Source organism: Lagenorhynchus albirostris, chromosome 1 (genome assembly GCF_949774975.1).
Source record: "Lagenorhynchus albirostris chromosome 1, mLagAlb1.1, whole genome shotgun sequence".
NCBI lineage: Eukaryota > Metazoa > Chordata > Mammalia > Artiodactyla > Delphinidae > Lagenorhynchus > Lagenorhynchus albirostris.
The window spans coordinates 12,916,937-12,936,864 of NC_083095.1; the positions used below are offsets into that span (position 1 = coordinate 12,916,937).

General features: G+C 50.4%; 1 protein-coding gene across 8 annotated transcripts in view; it reads left to right on the top strand.

Moving 5' to 3' along the window:
• The window catches only part of CCDC88C (coiled-coil domain containing 88C), a 129,107-nt gene extending 109,179 nt beyond the window's left edge, over window positions 1–19,928 (top strand). For 2 of the 8 annotated variants that reach the window (XM_060168840.1, XM_060168970.1), the window contains exons 25-30: window positions 1,402–1,640; window positions 6,811–6,999; window positions 10,666–10,734; window positions 13,167–13,235; window positions 14,030–14,319; window positions 17,637–19,928. In XM_060168840.1, coding sequence (XP_060024823.1) covers window positions 1,402–1,640; window positions 6,811–6,999; window positions 10,666–10,734; window positions 13,167–13,235; window positions 14,030–14,319; window positions 17,637–18,635 — 1,855 coding nt within the window. In that variant the 3' untranslated portion in view covers window positions 18,636–19,928. The other 6 variants (XM_060169031.1, XM_060168918.1, XM_060169258.1 and 3 more) reach the window with 6 other exon arrangements.

Sequence of the window (19,928 nt, forward strand, 5' to 3'; positions counted from 1 at the left end):
GAAGCCCTGTGGTTCTCTTTTGGTAACAGCAGAAGCCTCCATTTCCCGTTAGCTGCAGCTTCGTCGCTTCCTCATTAAATTGCCTGTTTTTACTTCACACGGCGCCCTCTTCCCTGCTCTCTGCCACCTCACCCGGATTCCTCGGTGCCGGGAGTGGTCAAGGAATGCCAGCTTATTACGCTTACCGTGAACTTTAGCAGAGGATGAGGAGGAGTGTGACGCTGAAAAGGGCATTTTGGCAGAAAAATGGCCATCTACTAGATCATCAGCAGAGCACGACTTCCATCCCGGAGATAATCAAGAGTTAACAGATCACATTAGCAGAGCACGACTTCCTCCCCAGAGATAATCAAGATCTAATAGATCACATTAGCAGAGCATGACTTCCTCCCCAGAGATAGTCAAGATCTAATAGATCACATTAGCAGAGCACGACTTCCTTCCCAGAGATAATCAAGATCTACTAGATCACATTAGCAGAGCACGACTTCCTCCCCAGAGATAATCAGGAGCTAATAGATCACATTAGCAGAGCACGACTTCCTTCCCAGAGATAATCAAGAGTTAATAGATCACATTAGCAGAGCACGACTTCCTTCCCAGAGATAATCAAGATCTACTAGATCACATTAGCAGAGCACGACTTCCTCCCCAGAGATAATCAGGAGCTAATAGATCACATTAGCAGAGCACGACTTCCTTCCCAGAGATAATCAAGAGTTAATAGATCACATTAGCAGAGCACGACTTCCTTCCCAGAGATAATCAAGAGTTAATAGATCACATTAGCAGAGCACGACTTCCTCCCCAGAGACAATCAAGAGTTAATAGATCACATTAGCAGAGCACGACTTCCTCCCCAGAGATAATCAAGAGTTAATAGATCACATTAGCAGAGCACGACTTCCTCCCCAGAGATAATCAAGATCTAATAGATCACATTAGCAGAGCACGACTTCCTCCCCAGAGATAATCAAGATCTAATAGATCACATTAGCAGAGCACGACTTCCTCCCCAGAGATAATCAGGATCTACTAGATCACATTAGCAGAGCACGACTTCCTCCCCAGAGATAATCAAGAGTTAATAGATCACATTAGCAGAGCAGGACTTCCTTCCCAGAGATAATCAAGAGTTAATGGGCGTACTCGACGTTCTGTTCTCCCAAGAGACTAGTGTGAACTCCTGACCCGATACATGCTTCTAACTATCCCCGAGCGCATGCGTGACCGAGAATTCTGTTCTGCCTCCTGAGCCCCAAATAACAGTGGTCATGGTGGTGGTTACTGGCCAGCTTCCCAGGCTGGTGATGGGAATCCCAGCCCACATTAGGGCACCCAGTAACCTGCTGGAGGGGGCAGTGAGGGTTGACTGTGTCCTAAAAATCTACTCCTAACTAGGAAAAACCACTGGATTGGAGCCAAAGCTTTAGTCAAACTCATCAAACCAAAGAAAGAGGGTTCCAGAGAACGATTGAAGTCAACTACAGACAGTCCTCCCCGGCAGCTGGAGTCCCCAGACCCAACCTCGCCATCCACTTCTCAGCCGCTCAGATCCCAGCCGGAGAACCCCGAGGCCACCCCCTCGGGCTCAAGCTGTGCAGAAGAGCGTGACATCCACAAAGGGACCCTGGGAAAAGGTAGGCGGGCTGACCTGGCTGCAGGGGGTGGTCTAAGGGACCCTCTCACTGGACCGGGTAGAGGGAGACGGCGTGTGGCTGTGCGCACCTGTGTGTGTAAGAGCGTGAAGGGGATGTGCTGTGTACACACACATCTGCCTCCATAGGTGTGTTAATAACCAAGAAAATACAAACCCATGTCGAGCGAGAAGCATTGCTAATCCTGTAGATGGTGGGAGGGACTCAAACCAAAGCTGGTAACCACGCAGGCACCAGAGGCAAGCTCAGTTGCATATGTTTGGGGGTTTCCTTGTACATGTCAGAGTTGTAGAGTAGACTATTTCTGTAGGGAGATCTCCGGCACATTTAACAGGCAGCGTGCACATGTGCGATCTTTTGCAAGCCCACGTGTGACTCCAGTCTTTTTAGCCCTTAGATAGGCAGCCAGGTTTTCTTCTGCAGCCTGACCCGGTCTTCAGTCTTACCAGCCAGGGGGCCCGGCTTACCTTTCCATGAGGGCTGCCATTTGGAGTTTGCCAGGGGTTCTGAAATGGGTTCCTAGTTGAATGTGCTTTATTCTGTCAAACTCTAAGAGGCTATCAATTATAAACTGCCCAATTACTTTATATAACGCTGGCAATCAAATGATGCAGTGCTTTAACACTTAGAATTTTTATTGTACTCTTGTTGAAGAGCTCTTCTAGAAGACTTAATTCGACAGATTTTTGTGTACACACATAAAAGGAAAATATGAGTAAAATATATCGGTCACGGCAGTGACAGTTCTGTCACAGTTCCATCTGGCCCCAGTGGTGACTCTGAGACACTGTGGAGGCTGCATCCTGATTTCAGTGATGTTAAGATGGGGCGGTGGGGGTGGGGATGTGCATCTTAGAATCGATTAAGCACAGCAGTTACTTCAAACAAGGTTAAATTTCCAAATTTACTTTTAAATATCATTTCATGGATTATTTATGCCAAAACTGCAGCCTGAATATTTGAATCTTTATGAAAGACACCAGGACTTTCTGAAGATCAGGCCTATGCCTGAGACCCACACACTGTCGGGGGTGGTGGCTGACATTATAGCACTAAGGGCCTGTGACAAGCCACCCTCTGAGTGTGACATGTGCACAAGCCTTTCAGGAGGCCACATTCACCACTTCAGGTACTGCTGTGTCACTTTCAAATGCACAAAAGAAAATGCATTCACGCACACATTGTTTGGGGACTAATGCTTGCACTCCCGTTCTTTACAGGAGGTCAGATGAGGTAATAGGCTCTTGTGCAGATAAATGATAATGAAGCTTAACATTGGTTTTTATCTAGAGGGGATCTGTGGCCCCAGGTTTGCATTTTGACTGTTTAAATGTTTTGACATCTATCACCTCAATTTGTATTAAAGTTGACTTAATTAACTATAACCAGCCTAACTGAGTCAGGAAAACTTTCAGAGGAAAAGAAATGCTCGTGCCCATCCATGAACGAGCAAGTCAGTGATGATCATCAGTAACAGCTGCCGTGCACTGGGTGCTTTCTTTGGGCTCAGCACCTTGTCGGCTAATTTACTTTATCTGCCTCGGGTTTAGTCCTAACTACCCCGTGAGGTAGGCATGATAAATCATCCCCTTTTCAGAGCTTAGAAAGTGAGGCTTGACAGGTGAAACACCTGCTGACATAGTAAGTGGCAGAACTTGGATTCAAACAGAGGTCTGTCAACCCTGGAGCCTGAGCTCTTCACCAACAAGGGCACTGCCTGCAGTTAAAGCTGAACCAACAGGCTGCCTAACCAGGGGCCCCGGCAGAGCCATGGGCCCCAGCATCACATAAAGTCGGTCCCTTATCCTGTGGTGTGAGCATTGGCCACCAGGTGGTGCCACAGAGGAAGAAATAATGGAGGTTCTGGTACCAAATTTAACTCTAAATCAGAAATTGGATATACTGGTTGTTTCTGTATGACATGTTCAAAAAGTTAGACCAGTTGTCTCCTCTGATAAGACTCTGTGATTTAAAGGTCATGAATTAGAAGATGCATAGGAGATCTAAAAGCATATAATAATTCTTGGTGTTGAGGGCTTTGGGGTATGAAAAAGAGGTACTTTCATTATTTTTAAACTCATCCTGCCAAAAGAGGTTATTTCAGATATACAAGAATTATTAGTGGATACTTCAGGTAGACCATTTCATTACAGCAGGCCAGAAACGTACTGTGTAGCACGTGAGCCAGATTGTCAGGGAGTCAGTCATTAAAATGGATGAGTAAGAGAAGCCGCGGCTCCTAAATTAATAAACATTCTTATTTAATAATTTCACACTTTGAAATTGAAAAATTGTCTAAGCCCTTCGGCTCCTCGAGCGATACGTAATTCTCTTCACGTGCTGAGTAAGTAAAGTGTTGGCACTAAGATGCCGCTAAATTAATTAAATTGAGGCAGAGCATAAGTGACTCACTGAGTCCTGATTCCGGTCTTGTCGTGGCTATTGTTTCCATCTTTCCTGGGCTGGACAGGATACTGATTTCCTAAGTACGTTGAGCTAATTTAGAGTCATTTGTTATTATTCATTTCATTTATTTCTTGTGTTTTTTTTTTTTTTTCCTTCCTCTCGGGTTATCCTGGGGATAACGATTTAGCAACTCAGCGCAGAGAGAGTTCCTTTTTGAGAAGCAAAAGCAAGGACAAAGACAAGTCTCCAGGGGCCCACCCGGCTCTCTCGGCTCTCTCTAAACACCTGCAGTTCTGGTCTTCCTCTGACAACCCCATCCTCTCCTAACGAGCCCCTCCCTTTTTCCGAGATTGGAGATTTCTAATCCTTTTCCTTTACCATGTGTCTTCATCGTGTATCCTTCTTCATTTCTGAAATTCAAACAAACGAAAACAAAACAAAACAAAAAAACAGTACCTAAAGGCCAGATGACCTATAGCGGACCCCTCCTCCTGACCCCAGTTCCAAGCCAAACTTAAAGTAGCCAGCGTGGATTCTGAGTTCAAAAGAGAAGATGAGTTGTCACACCCTCTGGACCGTTCCTCCAGTACAGCACAGCTGTAGGGGAGCCTCGGGACGTCTATGCACAGGTCCTTTGGCCAGGATGGCCGTGCTGAGTAAGTCCAGGGGCCGTGTGCTGCCCCCCTTCTCTCGCACCTGCAGGCTTTTGTCACGCCCGCGTGTAAAGCAGAGCTGGTCTGTTGTCGCTATGCTTCCTGAAATATACAGTCTCTGTCAAGTGAGTTTTTTTTCAGACTTACCTTTAAGCATCTAAATTTAAAACCGCTGCCCTTTTGTCCTCTTTCTTTGTCAGAGCCCTGAATTGTTGGCTTTTGCCAATAAGGTCCTTTTTAGAGGTGCTCTATGTTTTGAAGGATTTTATTGTGCTCCATTCAAGCGTTTTGAATAATTGCATCGATGTTGCCCAGCCAGAGTTCAGTCCAGAATGAAGTTTTAGGACTGTACTGTCGTTCTCTGACACCTTGGATGCTGAAGTTAAAACAGCAGTGGACAGAAAGAACATCACGCCAATCACACCCAGAGCGGGGGAAAGGCTGGTCGATAGAGGCCTTTAGCTACTGCCGTTTTTTCTGTCTGCAGTCATTGTTGTACCATCTTCATGATTTTGGCCACATCTTTACATCACCTATGTGGTTACTTACATATTTTCCTTTGAATTGACTCACCGTTTCCACTTAAATTTATCCTAAAAGGAAAGATTATTACCTGTATTGTAAATGGAAAACCAGTACCATAAAAATAAGGTAACTATAGGGCTTCCCTGGTGGCAGAGTGGTTGAGAGTCAGCCTGCCGATGCAGGGGACACGGGTTCATGTCCCGGTCCGGGGGGATCCTGCGTGCCGCGGAGCGGCTGGGCCCGTGGGCCGTGGCCGCTGGGCCTGCATGTCCGGAGCCTGTGCTCCGCGGCAGGAGAGGCCCAGCGGTGAGAGGCCCGTGTACTGCAAAAAATAATAATAATAATAACAAGGTAACTATAAAAAATAAATACATACGTATTAAAATGCTGAAGTCGGCTGATGTGGCAATGACTTTGTCTCACGCACCCTGCCTTGGGAACCCTGGGCTGCTGAGGTCCTGGCCTTCCAGGCCTGTCCTCCAAGCATGCTGCGGGAATGGTGCTGTTTCTCTGCTGTTCGTGCTAACTGTGTGGTCATCTCCGCCTCCCCCTCTGCTCCTCATTTTAACCTCACCTGTTGGATGTCTGTCCCGTCCATCCCGCCAGACTTGAGTCTTGCTTCTCATCAAGGTTATCTTTCAAAATCCAAATTTTACGTTGATTTCAAGTCATAAGATTTAGGCACTTAAAACTTCACAGTGAGTCCAGACTTGGAGTGGCCAAGGGGCAGACAGAGTCAGGTCCGTGGAAGAGGCTGGAGAGGGGCCGAGATCCCGACACAGTGGTTGTGGCTCTATGTCTGCAGCCTTGGGGGTGCCTAGAGTGAGACATTATGCAAAACAGCCCCGTCTTAATGCCAGTAGGAACTCCAACTGCATTAAGTTTTGTCTCATTTTTGGAGAGCCCATCCCCTTTCTTATTACTAGATAGTTGGAGGGTTTTTTTTTAATGTTTTTATATAGGATTTTATTTAACTTTGACAAGAGTATGTCTTCATGGTAGAAAATTGAGACTGCAGAAAAGCATAAGATACAAGGTAAAAATCCTTCTTGTAGTCAGTCTCACCATCAGAGATTAAAGGCTTCTTACCCTATTGTTAAGGTGACAGTGAATTTTTTCGCAGATTATAAGTGAAGCCAGTTGGCAAGTTGCGTGTCCTGGACCTTCAGGGCCCCAGCCTCAGATCCGAGTGATCCTGAGCAGACGTCGGCAGGATCTTTTTAAATCAGGGATTTGAATTACATACAGTGCTATGCAGCAGGTGTGCTCTATAGTTAGTATGTTGGACTTTCACCAATATTTTGTTTGTCCTCTTGAGTTTTTCCTTTTTTTCCTCCCAGCCAAAATTTCAGGGCTCACGGTTTGGCCCGTCATTGGAGGTGGGCCCTCCGACACAGGCCTGTAGCCAGGGCCCTCCTGTTTAAGCCACAGCCCAGGAGGTGGGCAGCTCAGCTTTTGTACCTGTGGTCCGTGTGCCCTGCCACCCCTGCTTCTAGGCCTCCGTGTGGCAGCCCGGCCTGAGCACAGGATTCTGCAGCCCCGTTTCTCAGTGTCCTTCTCTGCCCCAGGTCCTGGGGACCTAAAGCCAAAGCGAGGGTCCCCGCACAGAGACAGCCTTGACCGCAAGGATGCCTCTGCTGACCCAGCCATGAAGCCCTGGCCCGTGGAGCCGGGCCCCCGGCCCTGTTCGTCCTCAGCCATCACTACAACCCCTTCCAGCTCCACCCCCATCTCACGGCACCCAGGCCGCACCAAAGGTGAGTCGTGGGCCCCTCACCTTGTCCAGAAACGAGAGGGCCGAGCATCTGGGGCTCAGGTTCCTTCTTAAAGACCCCAGGCTCTCAGGGCCAGGAGGGGTCTCAGGCTGAGAGGTGGAGAGCAGAGTGCTTAAGCTGTGGGCTGGCTCTGGCGTCACACAGACACGGGTTCAGGCCTCAGCCCTGCCTGCCAGCTGGGTGGGTGACTCTGGACAGACAGCTTCACCCTCTAGAGGCCTGATCCCAAGCCACTGGTGGGGAAGCCCCGGGACCCTCTCTCACCACCACCGTGCAGGCCTTGGTGGTACCAAGCAGCTCCAGAAGGGAGGCCCAAGTTTGGGCGAAAAGCAGGCAGCCTCCCTCAGCCCAACTTGGTAGAAGTCTGGAGGTTTATTCTCTACGGAGGATACACAAGAGGGTCTCTGAACTGGAGGTCGGTTAGTAAAGGGGAAGGCACGTTTCCCAAATGAAAAACAAGGAGGTTGCAGGGAAGGCTTTACAAACTGAAGGTCTCCCAGGTTGCCAGTAGCCATGTGTGTTCACATCTTTAGATGTGAGATTAAAACATTCTCCCAGTCATGTGATCAGCTTAAGGAATTCCCAGTTGAATGTCCCCATCAGATCTGGCCAGGTGAGGCCCACGGATACCTGAGGAGAGCCTCCAGTACCAGAGACCAAAACCAGTGTGAGAGGCAACAGAGTAAACAGAAGCACAGACATGAAAGCTTTACGATGTCCGTCATTAATATAGTCATAGATGAGCCAAGCCATTGCACCCATGAAACAAGAATGGGATGCCGCCAAAAGAGCAGTCAGGTGGATGGAGCAGGCACTGGGAAATTTAAAGTTGCCAACGGAGAGGAAGCAGGAAGCTTCAAAGCAAAAAAGACATTCCGCTGATAATTTAGCGATCTGAAACCATCCAAAGAAACAGCTGAAAGAACTGAAAGTGATTGCCTCTGGGGTGTTAGAAATTGGAGAACAAGCAGTGGTGGTGATTCTTCATGATAATACCACCCACTTGGCTCTTGAAACCAGAGACTTTCACAACCTTGGTTTGACAAGCAAAGCAAAGACAGGGTCCCTGCCCTCATCCCAGTTGCTTACAAGTAGGAAGCCCCGCTGGGGAGAAGGTGAGTTGGGTGGGCACAGGGCAGCCGGACAGTCTCTCCCCACTGCTGGCCAGACACTGCAGGCATAGTCACTTACTGTTGGATGTCAGTGGAGCCGTGCCATGTGCTGTCTGGAACAGGCATGCTCTGAGCCCAGCGTGGCAAGGATGTCTGTTGTCCACAGTCATCAGTCTCCCCTGGTTTCCTGGGCCCTGGGGTACAGAGGCCCTGCCTGGTCTTGGGAAAGAGCTGGGAACACCATCTCCCCTCAGTGTACCAGTGGTCTGTGTGGCTCAAGGTCCAGCCCTCCAGGCTAACCCTGGGCTGTCTCAGTCTGGACCCCCATCCCTGAACCAGAGCCCAAGCCTGGAAACATCACTGGCCAGTCACACGTCCGCTGAGCGTGCATGAGGGTCCATCAACCCTGCAACCCCAGCACTGCCCGTGGAGATTCTCTGGCAGCCCAGTTCTCACACTCTGGGTAGTCGTCGCCAGTGGGCATGTAACCGTCTTCGAAATGGAACACCCCGCCCCCACTCCCTGCCCTTAGAATCAGCATTTTTTCAAGTAAATCTAGTTCCTTTTAGAGCAGAATTTAATAATCAAGATCTGGACACTACAGAGTTGTCATTACTTTTAGACCCTTTCAGTAAAGAAAGGACACATAGATATTATGACATATCAATCTTTCAAATTCTAATTTAATATTACAGGGATTTTTTAATTTCATATGCGTGTGTCCTTTTCTTACACAGAAGTCTTGTCTCTTGAAAAATCTACTTACTTTTCCTGAAAATATGCAGTAATGGTAAAAAAAATTATATTATTAACAATAAAATTACTAAGTGATGTTTGTTTTCTGGTAGTTCTTTTAGTTCTGCGATTATATCTCACTAAGGATGCACAGAGTTTTATATTCAAAATTCACTGGAATTTTTTTCTCTAGGTGATTATGTTAGCAGTTTGATATACAGTAAGGTTCATTTGTTTCTGTTTTCAGTGTTAGAGTTTTTTCTTTTTAAATTCTGTTTTTTAATACATAAAATATTTATGTAATTTAAAGCTAAATTATGCAGGAAGGCATGCTTAGGTTTCTGAGTCTCACATCTCCCTTTCCCCTCCATTCCATTCCAGAATCAGCCTATGGATAACCTTTTTTTTTTTGGTTCCTTGTTTATACTTCCAGTGTTTCTTTTTGCAAAAATAAACAAAATAATGCACCTTGATTTTTTTTCGTTTAGCCATATATCATGGAGATCTTCCTCATTCTTTTTAAGAGGCGCATAATAATTAAAATGGTGGTATGACAGTTCATTCAACCAACCAGTCCCCAGAATTTATTCCTAGAGGTAGAATTGCTGGGTCAAAGGACAAATACAGATATGCTTTTCCTAAATAAGATTCCGTATTTTTTAAAAGTTTTCCAGAAAATTCTGATATTAGCCAGGTTTAACGACCAGTAGCCTACATGTCACTAGCCGTGTTATACTGTAGTAATCAAGGCAGCAGGTTTTCATTAAGCCACGACTTTGAGTTGGGCATTAGGGCAGAATTCAAAATGTAGGATTCTCCTGCCTTCAATGAGTTAAAAAAAGGAGTCGTCCCGCCCTCATCTCCAGGAGACAAAACCTGAAAAGGAAGCAATTAGATCATACCTAACTTTTTTTTAAAATTTTTTTTATTGGAGTAGAGTTGATTTACGATGTGTATTCCTTTCTGCTCTACAGCAAAGTGAATCAGTTATACATAGACATATATCCACTCTTTTTTAGATTTTTTTTCCCATGTAGGTCATTACAAAGTATTGAGAAGAGTTCCCTGTGCTCTACAGCAGGTCCTTATTAGTTAACCTATTTTATGTATAGTAGTGTATACATCATACCTAACTTTGGGTGTATCTCACTGCCAGAACTTTTATAATAGGAATTGGGGACAGGGTGGAAACCCTCTTGCCATTTGGTGGGACCCAGGGTCTACTGTCAGAGAGAAGTTAGCAGGCTTGAGGCAGAGGGCATCTGAATCCCTCTCAGAGAAAGGGCAGTTGACGGGTGGCCTGTGCTTCCAGGTCTATCTCGGGTGAGGAGCTGCGGCGGCAGGGCTGTTTCCAGGGAGTCAGCCTCTCCCCTCAGGTGCTGGATTCTCTCCTCTGCCTTCCTCCCGCCTCCTGAAGACAACTGTGGTCTCCAGACCAGAACTGCCGGCACGGCTTGGGCTTGGAGGTTGGGAGGCGCTCCCCAGGGCCCTGAATACTCGCCTCCTTTTGCTGTGTAATCCTTTGGCCAGATCACTGCTTTAGTCTTCGAGTCCCTGTCACTGCACAGGCGGAAATGGGATTTGAAGTTAAATCTAACAGGAGTCGGGAGTGAGGGCCATGCCAGCAGGAGGAGTAGGGGGAGGGATGGAAGAGGCACGTCCACGCGTCCCTCCCTCGCCTCCAAGGGCTTGGCGCGGCCGTGGCTCAGGTGCCAGTCAGAGGTGGCCGTCCGGCACAGGACGCCGTGTTTCCCTGTGGATGTTCCGGGACCCCTGTATCATCACCTTATTTTCACCACAGGCTATAATTCTGATGACAGCCTCTGCGAACCGTCCCTGGAGCTCGAGTTCGCTCCCCACAGGCAGTACGGTGAGTGGTCAGTGCGATGTCCCCTTCCTCCTGGGTTCTCAGTCTTGTTCTTATCAACAGTGCTTTTTCGGGCTTCCCTGGTGGCGCAGTGGTTGAGAGTCCGCCCGCTGATGCAGGGGACACGGGTTCGTGCCCCGGTCCGGAAAGATCCCACATGCCGCGGAGCGGCTGGGCCCGTGAGCCATGGCCGCTGAGCCTGCGCGTCCGGAGCCTGTGCTCCGCAACGGGAGAGGCCACAGCAGTGAGAGGCTCGCGTACCGCAAAAACAAACAAACAGTGCTTTTCCTTTAAGCTAAGTCCTGTATGGAAGTCCAACACACAAAACAGGTGAAAGTGAAGTTGTTGTATGAGGTGGGAATGGGGGGGTCCACAGTTCCTCCAGGCTCCTTCCTTGCCCTCCCCAGGGCCTGAGCATGTGACTTCTGCTTACATACCTCCAGTGACGGGGAAGTCACTACGTATCAAGCATCCCACTTCTGGAGAGTTTAATTCCTTTTGCTTTAAAGCACCCCTGTTTGCCAGGAAGTTCTGGGGACCCACACAGGGAGTGTTGATTTCAGGAAGATCTCTCACTGTCCTCACTTGGATTTTAGTTGCCCAGAGTGGCTCCAAGTTATATTTAGTCTTAGAAATTGTTAGAAGCACTTGCCGTTTGATTCAGGCATATTGTAAATTTAGGCAGAAGGGAAACCAAGAATTATACCAACCTTCTCAAAAATTATAAACAGCTTTGGGTTTTTCTTAAAGTTTTGCAAAAAAAAAAAAGTCATAGGAGGGTTGGAAGGTAATTCTTAAAAAAAAAAAGTTTACATTGAATTCAGTTTATTTCTGATCGACAATAAGTGTTATCTCTACCCTATCCATTGTCTTAAAAGTATTATGATACAAATACAGACATTTCCAATTGACATGAGTAAAGACAGGCTCTGCGATGAAACAGTTTGACACAGGGCGCCCTTATGTCTTTACATTGAGTGGTGGATAACACAACAGCAGAGATCTCCTGCAACATTTGGTAAACCTGAGTAGCCCAATTTATGCTTGTCAGCTGACCAAAAGGGTTTTCTTCCTAAGTATTCTGATTCCTTGAGCTTCTCTTATCGGGAAAAAGAAGGGAAAGGGGTTTTTGATGCAATGCTTAGATAAACAAAAGTGCTTTGGGGTCCCATTGATTTGTATCACAATTTTAGTGAAACTTATTTCCTTTTTAATGAGGGATGTGCTTTTTTTCATTTCAAATATTCCCTTCTCAAAGAGAGGACTTATTCTGCTTTTATATCATGCACGAAAACCATGTATTTTTTGGCTCGTCCCCAAACCCCGTTTGCTAGTAAGTGTTTTCCAGATGCCTTCTATTTGCAGAGAACACATCAGCACGTGGGAACTGGGTGCCCTAAAGACCCAGAAAAACAAAAGCAAACTTGCAGGCAGGAGGGGAGGTAGCTTGTAAGTAGTACGTCTCCAGTTCTCAGTGCGGTCAACACCAGCTGTGTGCTGGGAGGATGCAGAGATGCCAGAAACACAGTCCCCGTCCCCCAGGGGTTCATGGTCCAGCAGGACAAACACTGACACAGGGCAGGCTGATGAGGGCCGTGATGCTGAGTGCTGCTGGCAGAGGGGACCGGGAGAGGTACCCTGCAGGCCTTGAAGACCCAGCCTGCCCTGTGCCGTGTGGGCCGGGTCCCTCCCTGGACCTGGTTATTCACCCTGGGATCCAAGAGTCGCCACCGCAGACCCGCTCAGGCACAGACAGCAGCCGGGAGGGCTGGTTCCCTCCAGCATTTGTCACCGTAAAGGTCAGGTTTTCCCTTTGGGGCAGATGTGAATTTGACATGGATGAGCCGAAGGACAGCAAACAGCTGGGAAAAGCAAATGCCCCCTCTCCTGCTGAGGGTCCCATTCCCGGGATCAGGGAGCTGAAGCCACCTGCACACGGTACACACTCCCTTTCACACACATAACACACGTGTGCTCACACTGCCGTTTCCTGGCTCCCGCCCTCACCGAGCTACACTGTCATGGTCTAGGCAGGAGATTTTCACACGTGTTCCAGAAAGCTCTGTGCAGTAATGGGGGTGGGCATCCCCACCCCAACTCTTGGCTCACCCAGAGCAGCCGGGTTTTTTGTCTGCTTTTTCAGTTCTGCATGAGATTTTCCTCGTTAACAAAATTGTTTTAAGCCACAGCCCTAGACCTAATAAAATATATATATATATACCATAGGCTGTCATTTCTGGACAGTCTGCTGGGTGCCACGCCTGGCGCTCAGGGAAGTTAGCTGTCCTCGGGGGAGAGCACAGAGGATCCCGACGCTCGGCCTTCCTGGGGGCGCTCAGCTTCACTTCGGCACACAGTTACTTGGTTCCATAGTTTTTCTCGGATTAGATGGTTTACCATCGGCCTTTAGGTTATATGTTGGCGTTTCCTTTCAGCGTCCCGGCCGGGGAGCTTGGAGAGCAGTAGAAATGCGTCCAGCGACAGCTCACCTCTTAACCTGAAAGGTGAGCCGGCCTTTCCTTCTGGGCACTTTGCAGTGTATGTGGATCTCTGACTCTGGGCTTATAGTATACTTGTAATTTTAAAAATACAGTTCCCGAGATCCTCCATGCGTTCTGCGTTTGCATTCCTAGGCCCCGTCACGCGGTTGCAAGTGAAGGCCCGGGGTTTGGATGGATTGGGGTTCAAATCCCTTCACCCCTTCTGACAGGCTCTGGGCACCTGGGAGAGTCACCCATCCTCTGAATCTGAGTTACTTCATCTGTAGAATGGAGAGAGTGACGCTAGTTGCATTCCACTGTGGTCAGAGGACATAGTGGATGGCTTTGATTCCTTTTAAGTTTATTTTACAGTGCAGAATACGGTCTGTCTTAATGAATGTTTCCTGCACATCTGAAAAGAATGTGTTTGCTGTCCCAAGACCGTAAACCCTTACGCAAATCTTTTCACTTCTCAGAGTCCACATGACCAGCCTCTAAAGAACACCTGGCACGAAGCAGGTGCTAAGTAAACCTTTAACTATGTGAACAGACAGGAGCTAATGAGTGTGGTGCCGTATAGCTCCTAACAATGGAAACTTTAGCAGAAGCTTTTCCACTTTTATCTCAAGTTACTTTGTTCTGAATTCTAAGCATTCCAGAGTGTTCTTAACATCCAAAATCCCAGCCTGGGAGAAGTGCGCCCTGGGTTCTCAGGCAGTGTCCTCTCTGTCTTAAGTGAGCTGGGGGCAGCACAGAGCCCCCTGGAGACAGAGAGGGGGACTCACGTGTGTTCTCTGTGTCGCCCGCCCCGACCCCAGGTTCCTCCGACCAGCTCCACGGCAGGTCCGAGAGCTTCAGCAGCGAAGACCTGATCCCCAGTAGGGACACAGCCACTCTGCCGCGGGATGCCAGCACCCCGGGGCGCACTGCCCTCAGCCGCCATGAGTACCCCCCACCCCGGAACGGGCCTCTCCCCCAAGAGGGCGCCCGGAAGAGGGGCGCAGCCCAGCCCCATGGCGGGGTGCGGCCCTGCTCAGCCTCCCCGAGCAGTGAGATGGTCACCCTGGAGGAGTTCCTGGAGGAGAGCAACCGGGGCTCCCCTTCCTCCGTGAGTGGCCCAGGGCTCAAAGGGACACAGCGAATCCCTCTTCCTTCGCTCTCTCCCAAACTGGGACAGTAGGCAGAAACCGTGGCAGCAAAGTCACAGAAAGGGATGGGGCGGGGGTGCGTGGCCTAGGTGCAGGGCTGCTTGGGTGGGGAGCAAACCCGCGAGCCAGCAGATCCCTGGGTGTCAGCAGCCAGCCCCAGACCTCGGAGGCTGTTTCTCCGTCTGTGAAGTGAGTGGGCAGAACGTGGTGCCGGCATGGAGGGCAGGGGTGCTGTGTGCCCCGCGCTGGGAACTTCTCAAGAAAAGAGTGACCAGTCCCCCACTCACGGAGTTAGCATCTCACTAGGTTTTGTGGCAGAGCTCGGAATGCCCACTTCCCCTGAGCCTTCACCAGCAGAGATCAACCAGTTTTTTCTATAAAGGGCCAGATAGTAAATATTTTAGGCTTTCCAGTCCAGACGGTCTCTGCTGCAACTACTCGACTCTGCCGCTTTAGGCGGGGAAGCAGCCGCAGACCATCTGTCGATGAGTGGGCGTGGCCGCGTTCCAGTAAAACTTTACTTATGGACATTGACATTTGAATTTCATATCATTTTCACATGTCCCAAAAGACCGTTCTATAAAAAAAATTTTTTTCAATCATTTAAAAATGTAAAAACGATTCTTAGCTCGCAGGCCAGCAAGCTGGACCTGGCCCGGGGCTCCGGTTTGCTGACCTCTGCTCTGCAGCTCTAACCCCCAAACATCACCTGTATTAGGATTCCCTCTGCTGTCACCTTTCCAGCGTCTCCATTTAGCTTTTCTGAAGCTGCATGTCTGTCTTTTACATACTCTGTCTAAATTCAGTCCCATGAGCTATTGGGTTATTCAACAGATGACACATATACTGTCTTGCACTTGAGACCTTTTAAGGTTTAATGCTTCAGTGATTCTCTCTCATTTACCTTAAACAAATACAGTCGAACTTTCTCTAGCCCTATAGTAAACTCTGTGGCCCACATTAATGGGTCACAGTGACACAGAACACAAAATATTTGTTTGGGAGATATTAATTGAGCAGCTCCCGCGTGTGAGGAAGTATGCATGGTGCCTGCGCTAAAAAAACAAAGCAAACCAGTTAATGGGCAGATTTCTATCGCATACTTGCTAGGTGCTCGGTCTTGGGGTTGTCTGTGTATCAGGCACTTACTGTGTGTTAGAAGCTGGAGAACCCAAAGTGGGAAAGACAGAAAACCTGCCCTCCAGAAGTTTACGGTCTGATGCAGTGGGTCTTAAACTCCAGTGTGCATCGGACTTGCTTGGCAGAACACAAGCTGGACCCCAGAGTTCCTGAGATTTTGCATCTCTGTGAAGTTCCCAGACGACGCTCTCACCGTCAGCGTGGGTCCAGGCATCACGCACTGAGAATCCCTGATCTAGTGGAATAAACAAGAACGTCCAGAAATCAGGGGTGCCTGCAACTGGATGGTTCCTCTTCTTAGTCCTTTTCTGATTATGTGCCGGTCCCCGTGAGTTTCCTTTCTCTGGGCAGATCTCAGGGGGTGGGTCCTAAGCAAGGCTCAGGGCCCCTCCGCACTCAGCTCAGACCTGCCCAGATACTCACCGCTGCTTACCTGTCCCTGCTGGAAGCTGATGCTCACCCTCTGAGAGCCACCCGTCCTCTCCCCCTCTGCCCAGGTGCTCACCCCCATAGCCCCACCTGGCACCCCTACCCTCCTCTGAGCAGGCCTGGAGAAGCCACCCATGCCCCCCTTCCCCAAGCACTGATGATGCTGGGGGGAGGGGGTGTCACAAGATGGGCTCCCTGGGTGGCCCTGAAGGTGGGGGTTAAAGAAGTTAGAAGTGTGCAGAAAGGGACCAGGAGGTGCTGAAAACAGCTGCAGAGTCTGACAGGCGCGGGTTCTAATCCCCAATCTGCCACTCTCTAGATGTCTATCTATGACCTCAGGTTTCTTATATATTAAATATTGTTTTAATACAACCTTAAGCAACCCTTACAAGGGTTGCTTTCAAAATTAAACTAAGTTTTTTGCGATTATACCCCGGGTTCCTAGCACAGCGCCTGGCCTGCGGGAAGCACTTGATAAATGGTTCTGGTCCATATTGATGACCCAGGGTCTTACTGCACACACATGCCAAGAGTGAGGCTTCAAACTAGCCTGAAACCACAAGATTGCACCTCGGTCAAGTTGAGCATCCAGATGTTGTCAGGGGCCAGGAGTTGTCGGCAAGTGGCTCCCGAGCTGCTGACCTGTCCTGCGGACTGATGCCCCCTGACAGGTCACAGCGGGCTGGGGTCTCGTTGCAGCAGCTCTCGGCCCCCGATCTCATCGCTGGTGCGGACTCACTTCCCTTCCGCGTTCTGCAGCGTCGGCCTCAGGAGAACCCTCCGCTTGCCTCCTCTAGGCTGTGAGGTGTTGGCAGAAGGCTGAAGTGAGCCTGAACATGGCCATCGAGCTTGGCCCCTGGCGACTCTTCCTGTCCCCACGATGGTGGCAAAGGACACCAGTTCCCTGGCCAGGGGAAGCCCAGCTAGGTGGCAGCTGCTTGAGGGGGACAGTCTAGAGGGCTGGGCCACCTCCCTCTTCTCCTGGACGGTCGACCTTTCTGGTTCCCACCGCCCTCCCCCTGCCCCTTGTGCCTCCTTTCCCCCTTACTTCTCACATGAGGAGAAACATCTGGGAGGCAGTGAGGGTCCTGAGTGTGGTTGATTCTGGCTTTTTGGGAGCTGGTCTTGTTTCTCTTCCTCTCTGCCGCCCACAGTAAAGCCCTTGCAGTGCGTCTGAGCCTGGTGGGCTGACAAAGAAGGTCTGGTCCTGCCGGTCAGCTTTCTGCCCCTTGCTCTGCTTGGTGAAGAAATGGGAACCAGGTTGAAACAGTTGGCCTGACCCTTCCATAAAGTGGATGAGCCTTGTGGGAAGTCATTTCCTCTCTGGACCTGCTTTCTTACTTGTAAAGTTAAGGGGCTACTTGGGAATTCCCAGGCGGTCCAGTGGTTAGGAGTCTGCGCTTCCACTGCAGGGGGCACAGGTTCGATCCCTGGTCGGAGAACCAAGATCCCACGTGCCACAAAGCACAGCCAAAAAAAAAAAAAGAGGGGGCTACTGAGTGGCATCTGGGTCCTCTCCCTGACGAGCCGTGTATTGTCCCAACCCCTGACCAGAGCAGTGTGTATGGTGGGGAAGTTAGGCCTTCAACAGGCCGAGCGGGAAACTTCAGTCCTGGCCATGTGGGTGGCACAGGGGACATCCTGGGTGGGAGGAGGGGTCTCCAAGGCCCCTCTGGCCCTCACTCAGTTCTTCCTCTCTTCCCTGTAGGATGCTCCCAGTTGCCGGGATGACCTGCTAAGTGACTATTTTAGAAAGGCCAGTGATCTCCCGGCCATCGGAGGCCAGCCAGGCCCACCTACCAGGAAAGAAGGGACCAAGATGCCCACCAGCTTCATGGCCCCCACCATCAAGATGCCCGTCACCACCTCCGAGGGGAAGCCGCTGAAGCCCGGGCAGTACGTGAAGCCGAACTTCAGACCCGCTGAGGCCGAGGCCCTGCCCAGTGCCCCCCAGAGGCAGGCCCAGCTGCCCCAGAGCCTGTCCCTGGGCAGACTCCGGCAGGCCGCGATGCCCCCCGCTTCCCACACGCCCACTGGCCGGAGTGCATCCCTGAGCCGGGCCTTCAGCCTGGCCTCCGCCGACCTCCTCCGGGCCAGCGGGCCAGAGGCCTGCAAACAGGAGCCAGGGGCTCCCGAGGCCTCGGCGGGCAGAGACACAGGCAGCCACAGCCTGCAGGGCTCCACACCTCCCAGCTCCCACAGCCTGGCCCGGGAGCGGACCCCGCTTGTGGGAAAGGCTGGCGGCCCCTGTCAGGGCCCTGGCCCCCGAAGCCGGCCACTGGACGCGAGGCGCTTCTCTCTGGCTCCCCCGAAGGAGGAGAGGCCAGCTCCCCTGCAGCAGTCCGCCACGTCTCCAGCCATCGCCGCTGGAGGTGGCAGTGGCAGCAACTCCCAGCTACAGCACTGCTCACCTGCTGCAGCCCCGGCTGCCAGGACTAAGCCCCAAGCCTCCCCGCACTCGGGAGAGGCGGCCACCATCGCCCCCGTCCGGGCGGGGTTCAGCCCCTCCGAGGGGGACGGGGTCCCGGGGCAGGGCTACAGCGAGGGCCTCCCTGCCAAGGGCCCAGGCAGGTCTCCTGACCTGGCTCCCCATGGCAGCCGGGCCTCCGAGGACTTCAGTCGTGGGAGCAGCTCGAAGAGCACGCCGGCATCCCCCGAGCCGGCTGGGGACCAGCAGACCGTGTGGTACGAGTACGGCTGCGTGTGACTTGGCTCCTGGACCGGCAGCTCCTAAACCTTAAAGCTACTGACGCACCTGCTCATCATGATGGCCTTTCCCCGTCTGCCTGTGGTGCCAGGAAAGGGCTTTACAATGAGGAAAGGGTTCCCGTGCGTTTCTTCTGTTTGTTTTGTTACTAAAACACCGTGCCAAGCCCTGAGAGGGTTGCACCCTCCCCCCAGTGTGTAACGTGTCTTCTGTACCTGTAGCCTCCAGCAGCTGGTATCTTTTGAACAAATCCACTTTGGCATGGGGACACTCAGAACGCAGTGACAAACTGACCCCAAAGCAGACACTATTTGAGCGCGCCCCTGTAGAACACTCGTTTGCAACTTGCTGACCTCCACTGAAGTGCGTGTGTATGTGGGCGTGTGCGCACGCACATACACTCACAGGACTGAGCCCTGGTGGCTCTGGAAACGCTACTCCCCTCCCAAAAGCCATTTGATCCTAGGGGAAGCCCCCACTGGCCAAACTACAAAGATCTGGAGGCCCTTGGGTGGCCCTTGGGTGGACCCCAGAGGCAGGCTCGCTGTTGAAAACCAGACACACTGCGGTGCCATTGCTGGGGTCCCAAGCACTTCCCTTCACCCCAGAGCCAAAGCGGCCTTCCAGGCAGGTGGCGGTAGCCTCGCGTGTTTGCCTCCCCGCTGCAGCCAGCTCCTGGGCCCTGCAGGGTGGGCTCCGAGGCCACAGGGCCACCTGCCTTCCCTGACTCGCTTTTCTACAAACACTGGATCTGCTGGGCCTGGGGGGCCGGGCAGAGAGAAGCCCACCCAGCAAGTGTGCACAGCATACAGAGGGGAGGCGTGTACAGGAGTGAGGTGCGCCTCGGTTTATAACGTGGCTGCAGTGTCCCCACTTCCCTGTCTCAGGTGAGATGTTGATTTATTATTGCTGAGTAACTTCTCGTGGTAGAAACCAAATTTCTTTTAATATATTACATATGTATGTACACACTCATGTGAAATATATGTACTTGGAGGGGATCTATTTATGTTCCATGGGGAGTCATTCTTTCCTATCAGGAATCTCACCTGCTGCTTTGTGTATTTGGTCAGATTCCTGGCACGTTTTGTTTCCTGTTTAGTAAAGGTGCTCTTCCAGGGATGCACTAAACCTGGTGATTTTTTTTTTGTAAGATTTTTTTTTTCCCTTTGATTCAATATAAGAAAGAAATGGGAAGCTAAGATCAAATTTACGAGTGCTTCGGGTTGTGTGTTAAATAGCCATTCATTCTGGAACACAAGGACAATTGTAATAAAAGGACATGGAACAGTA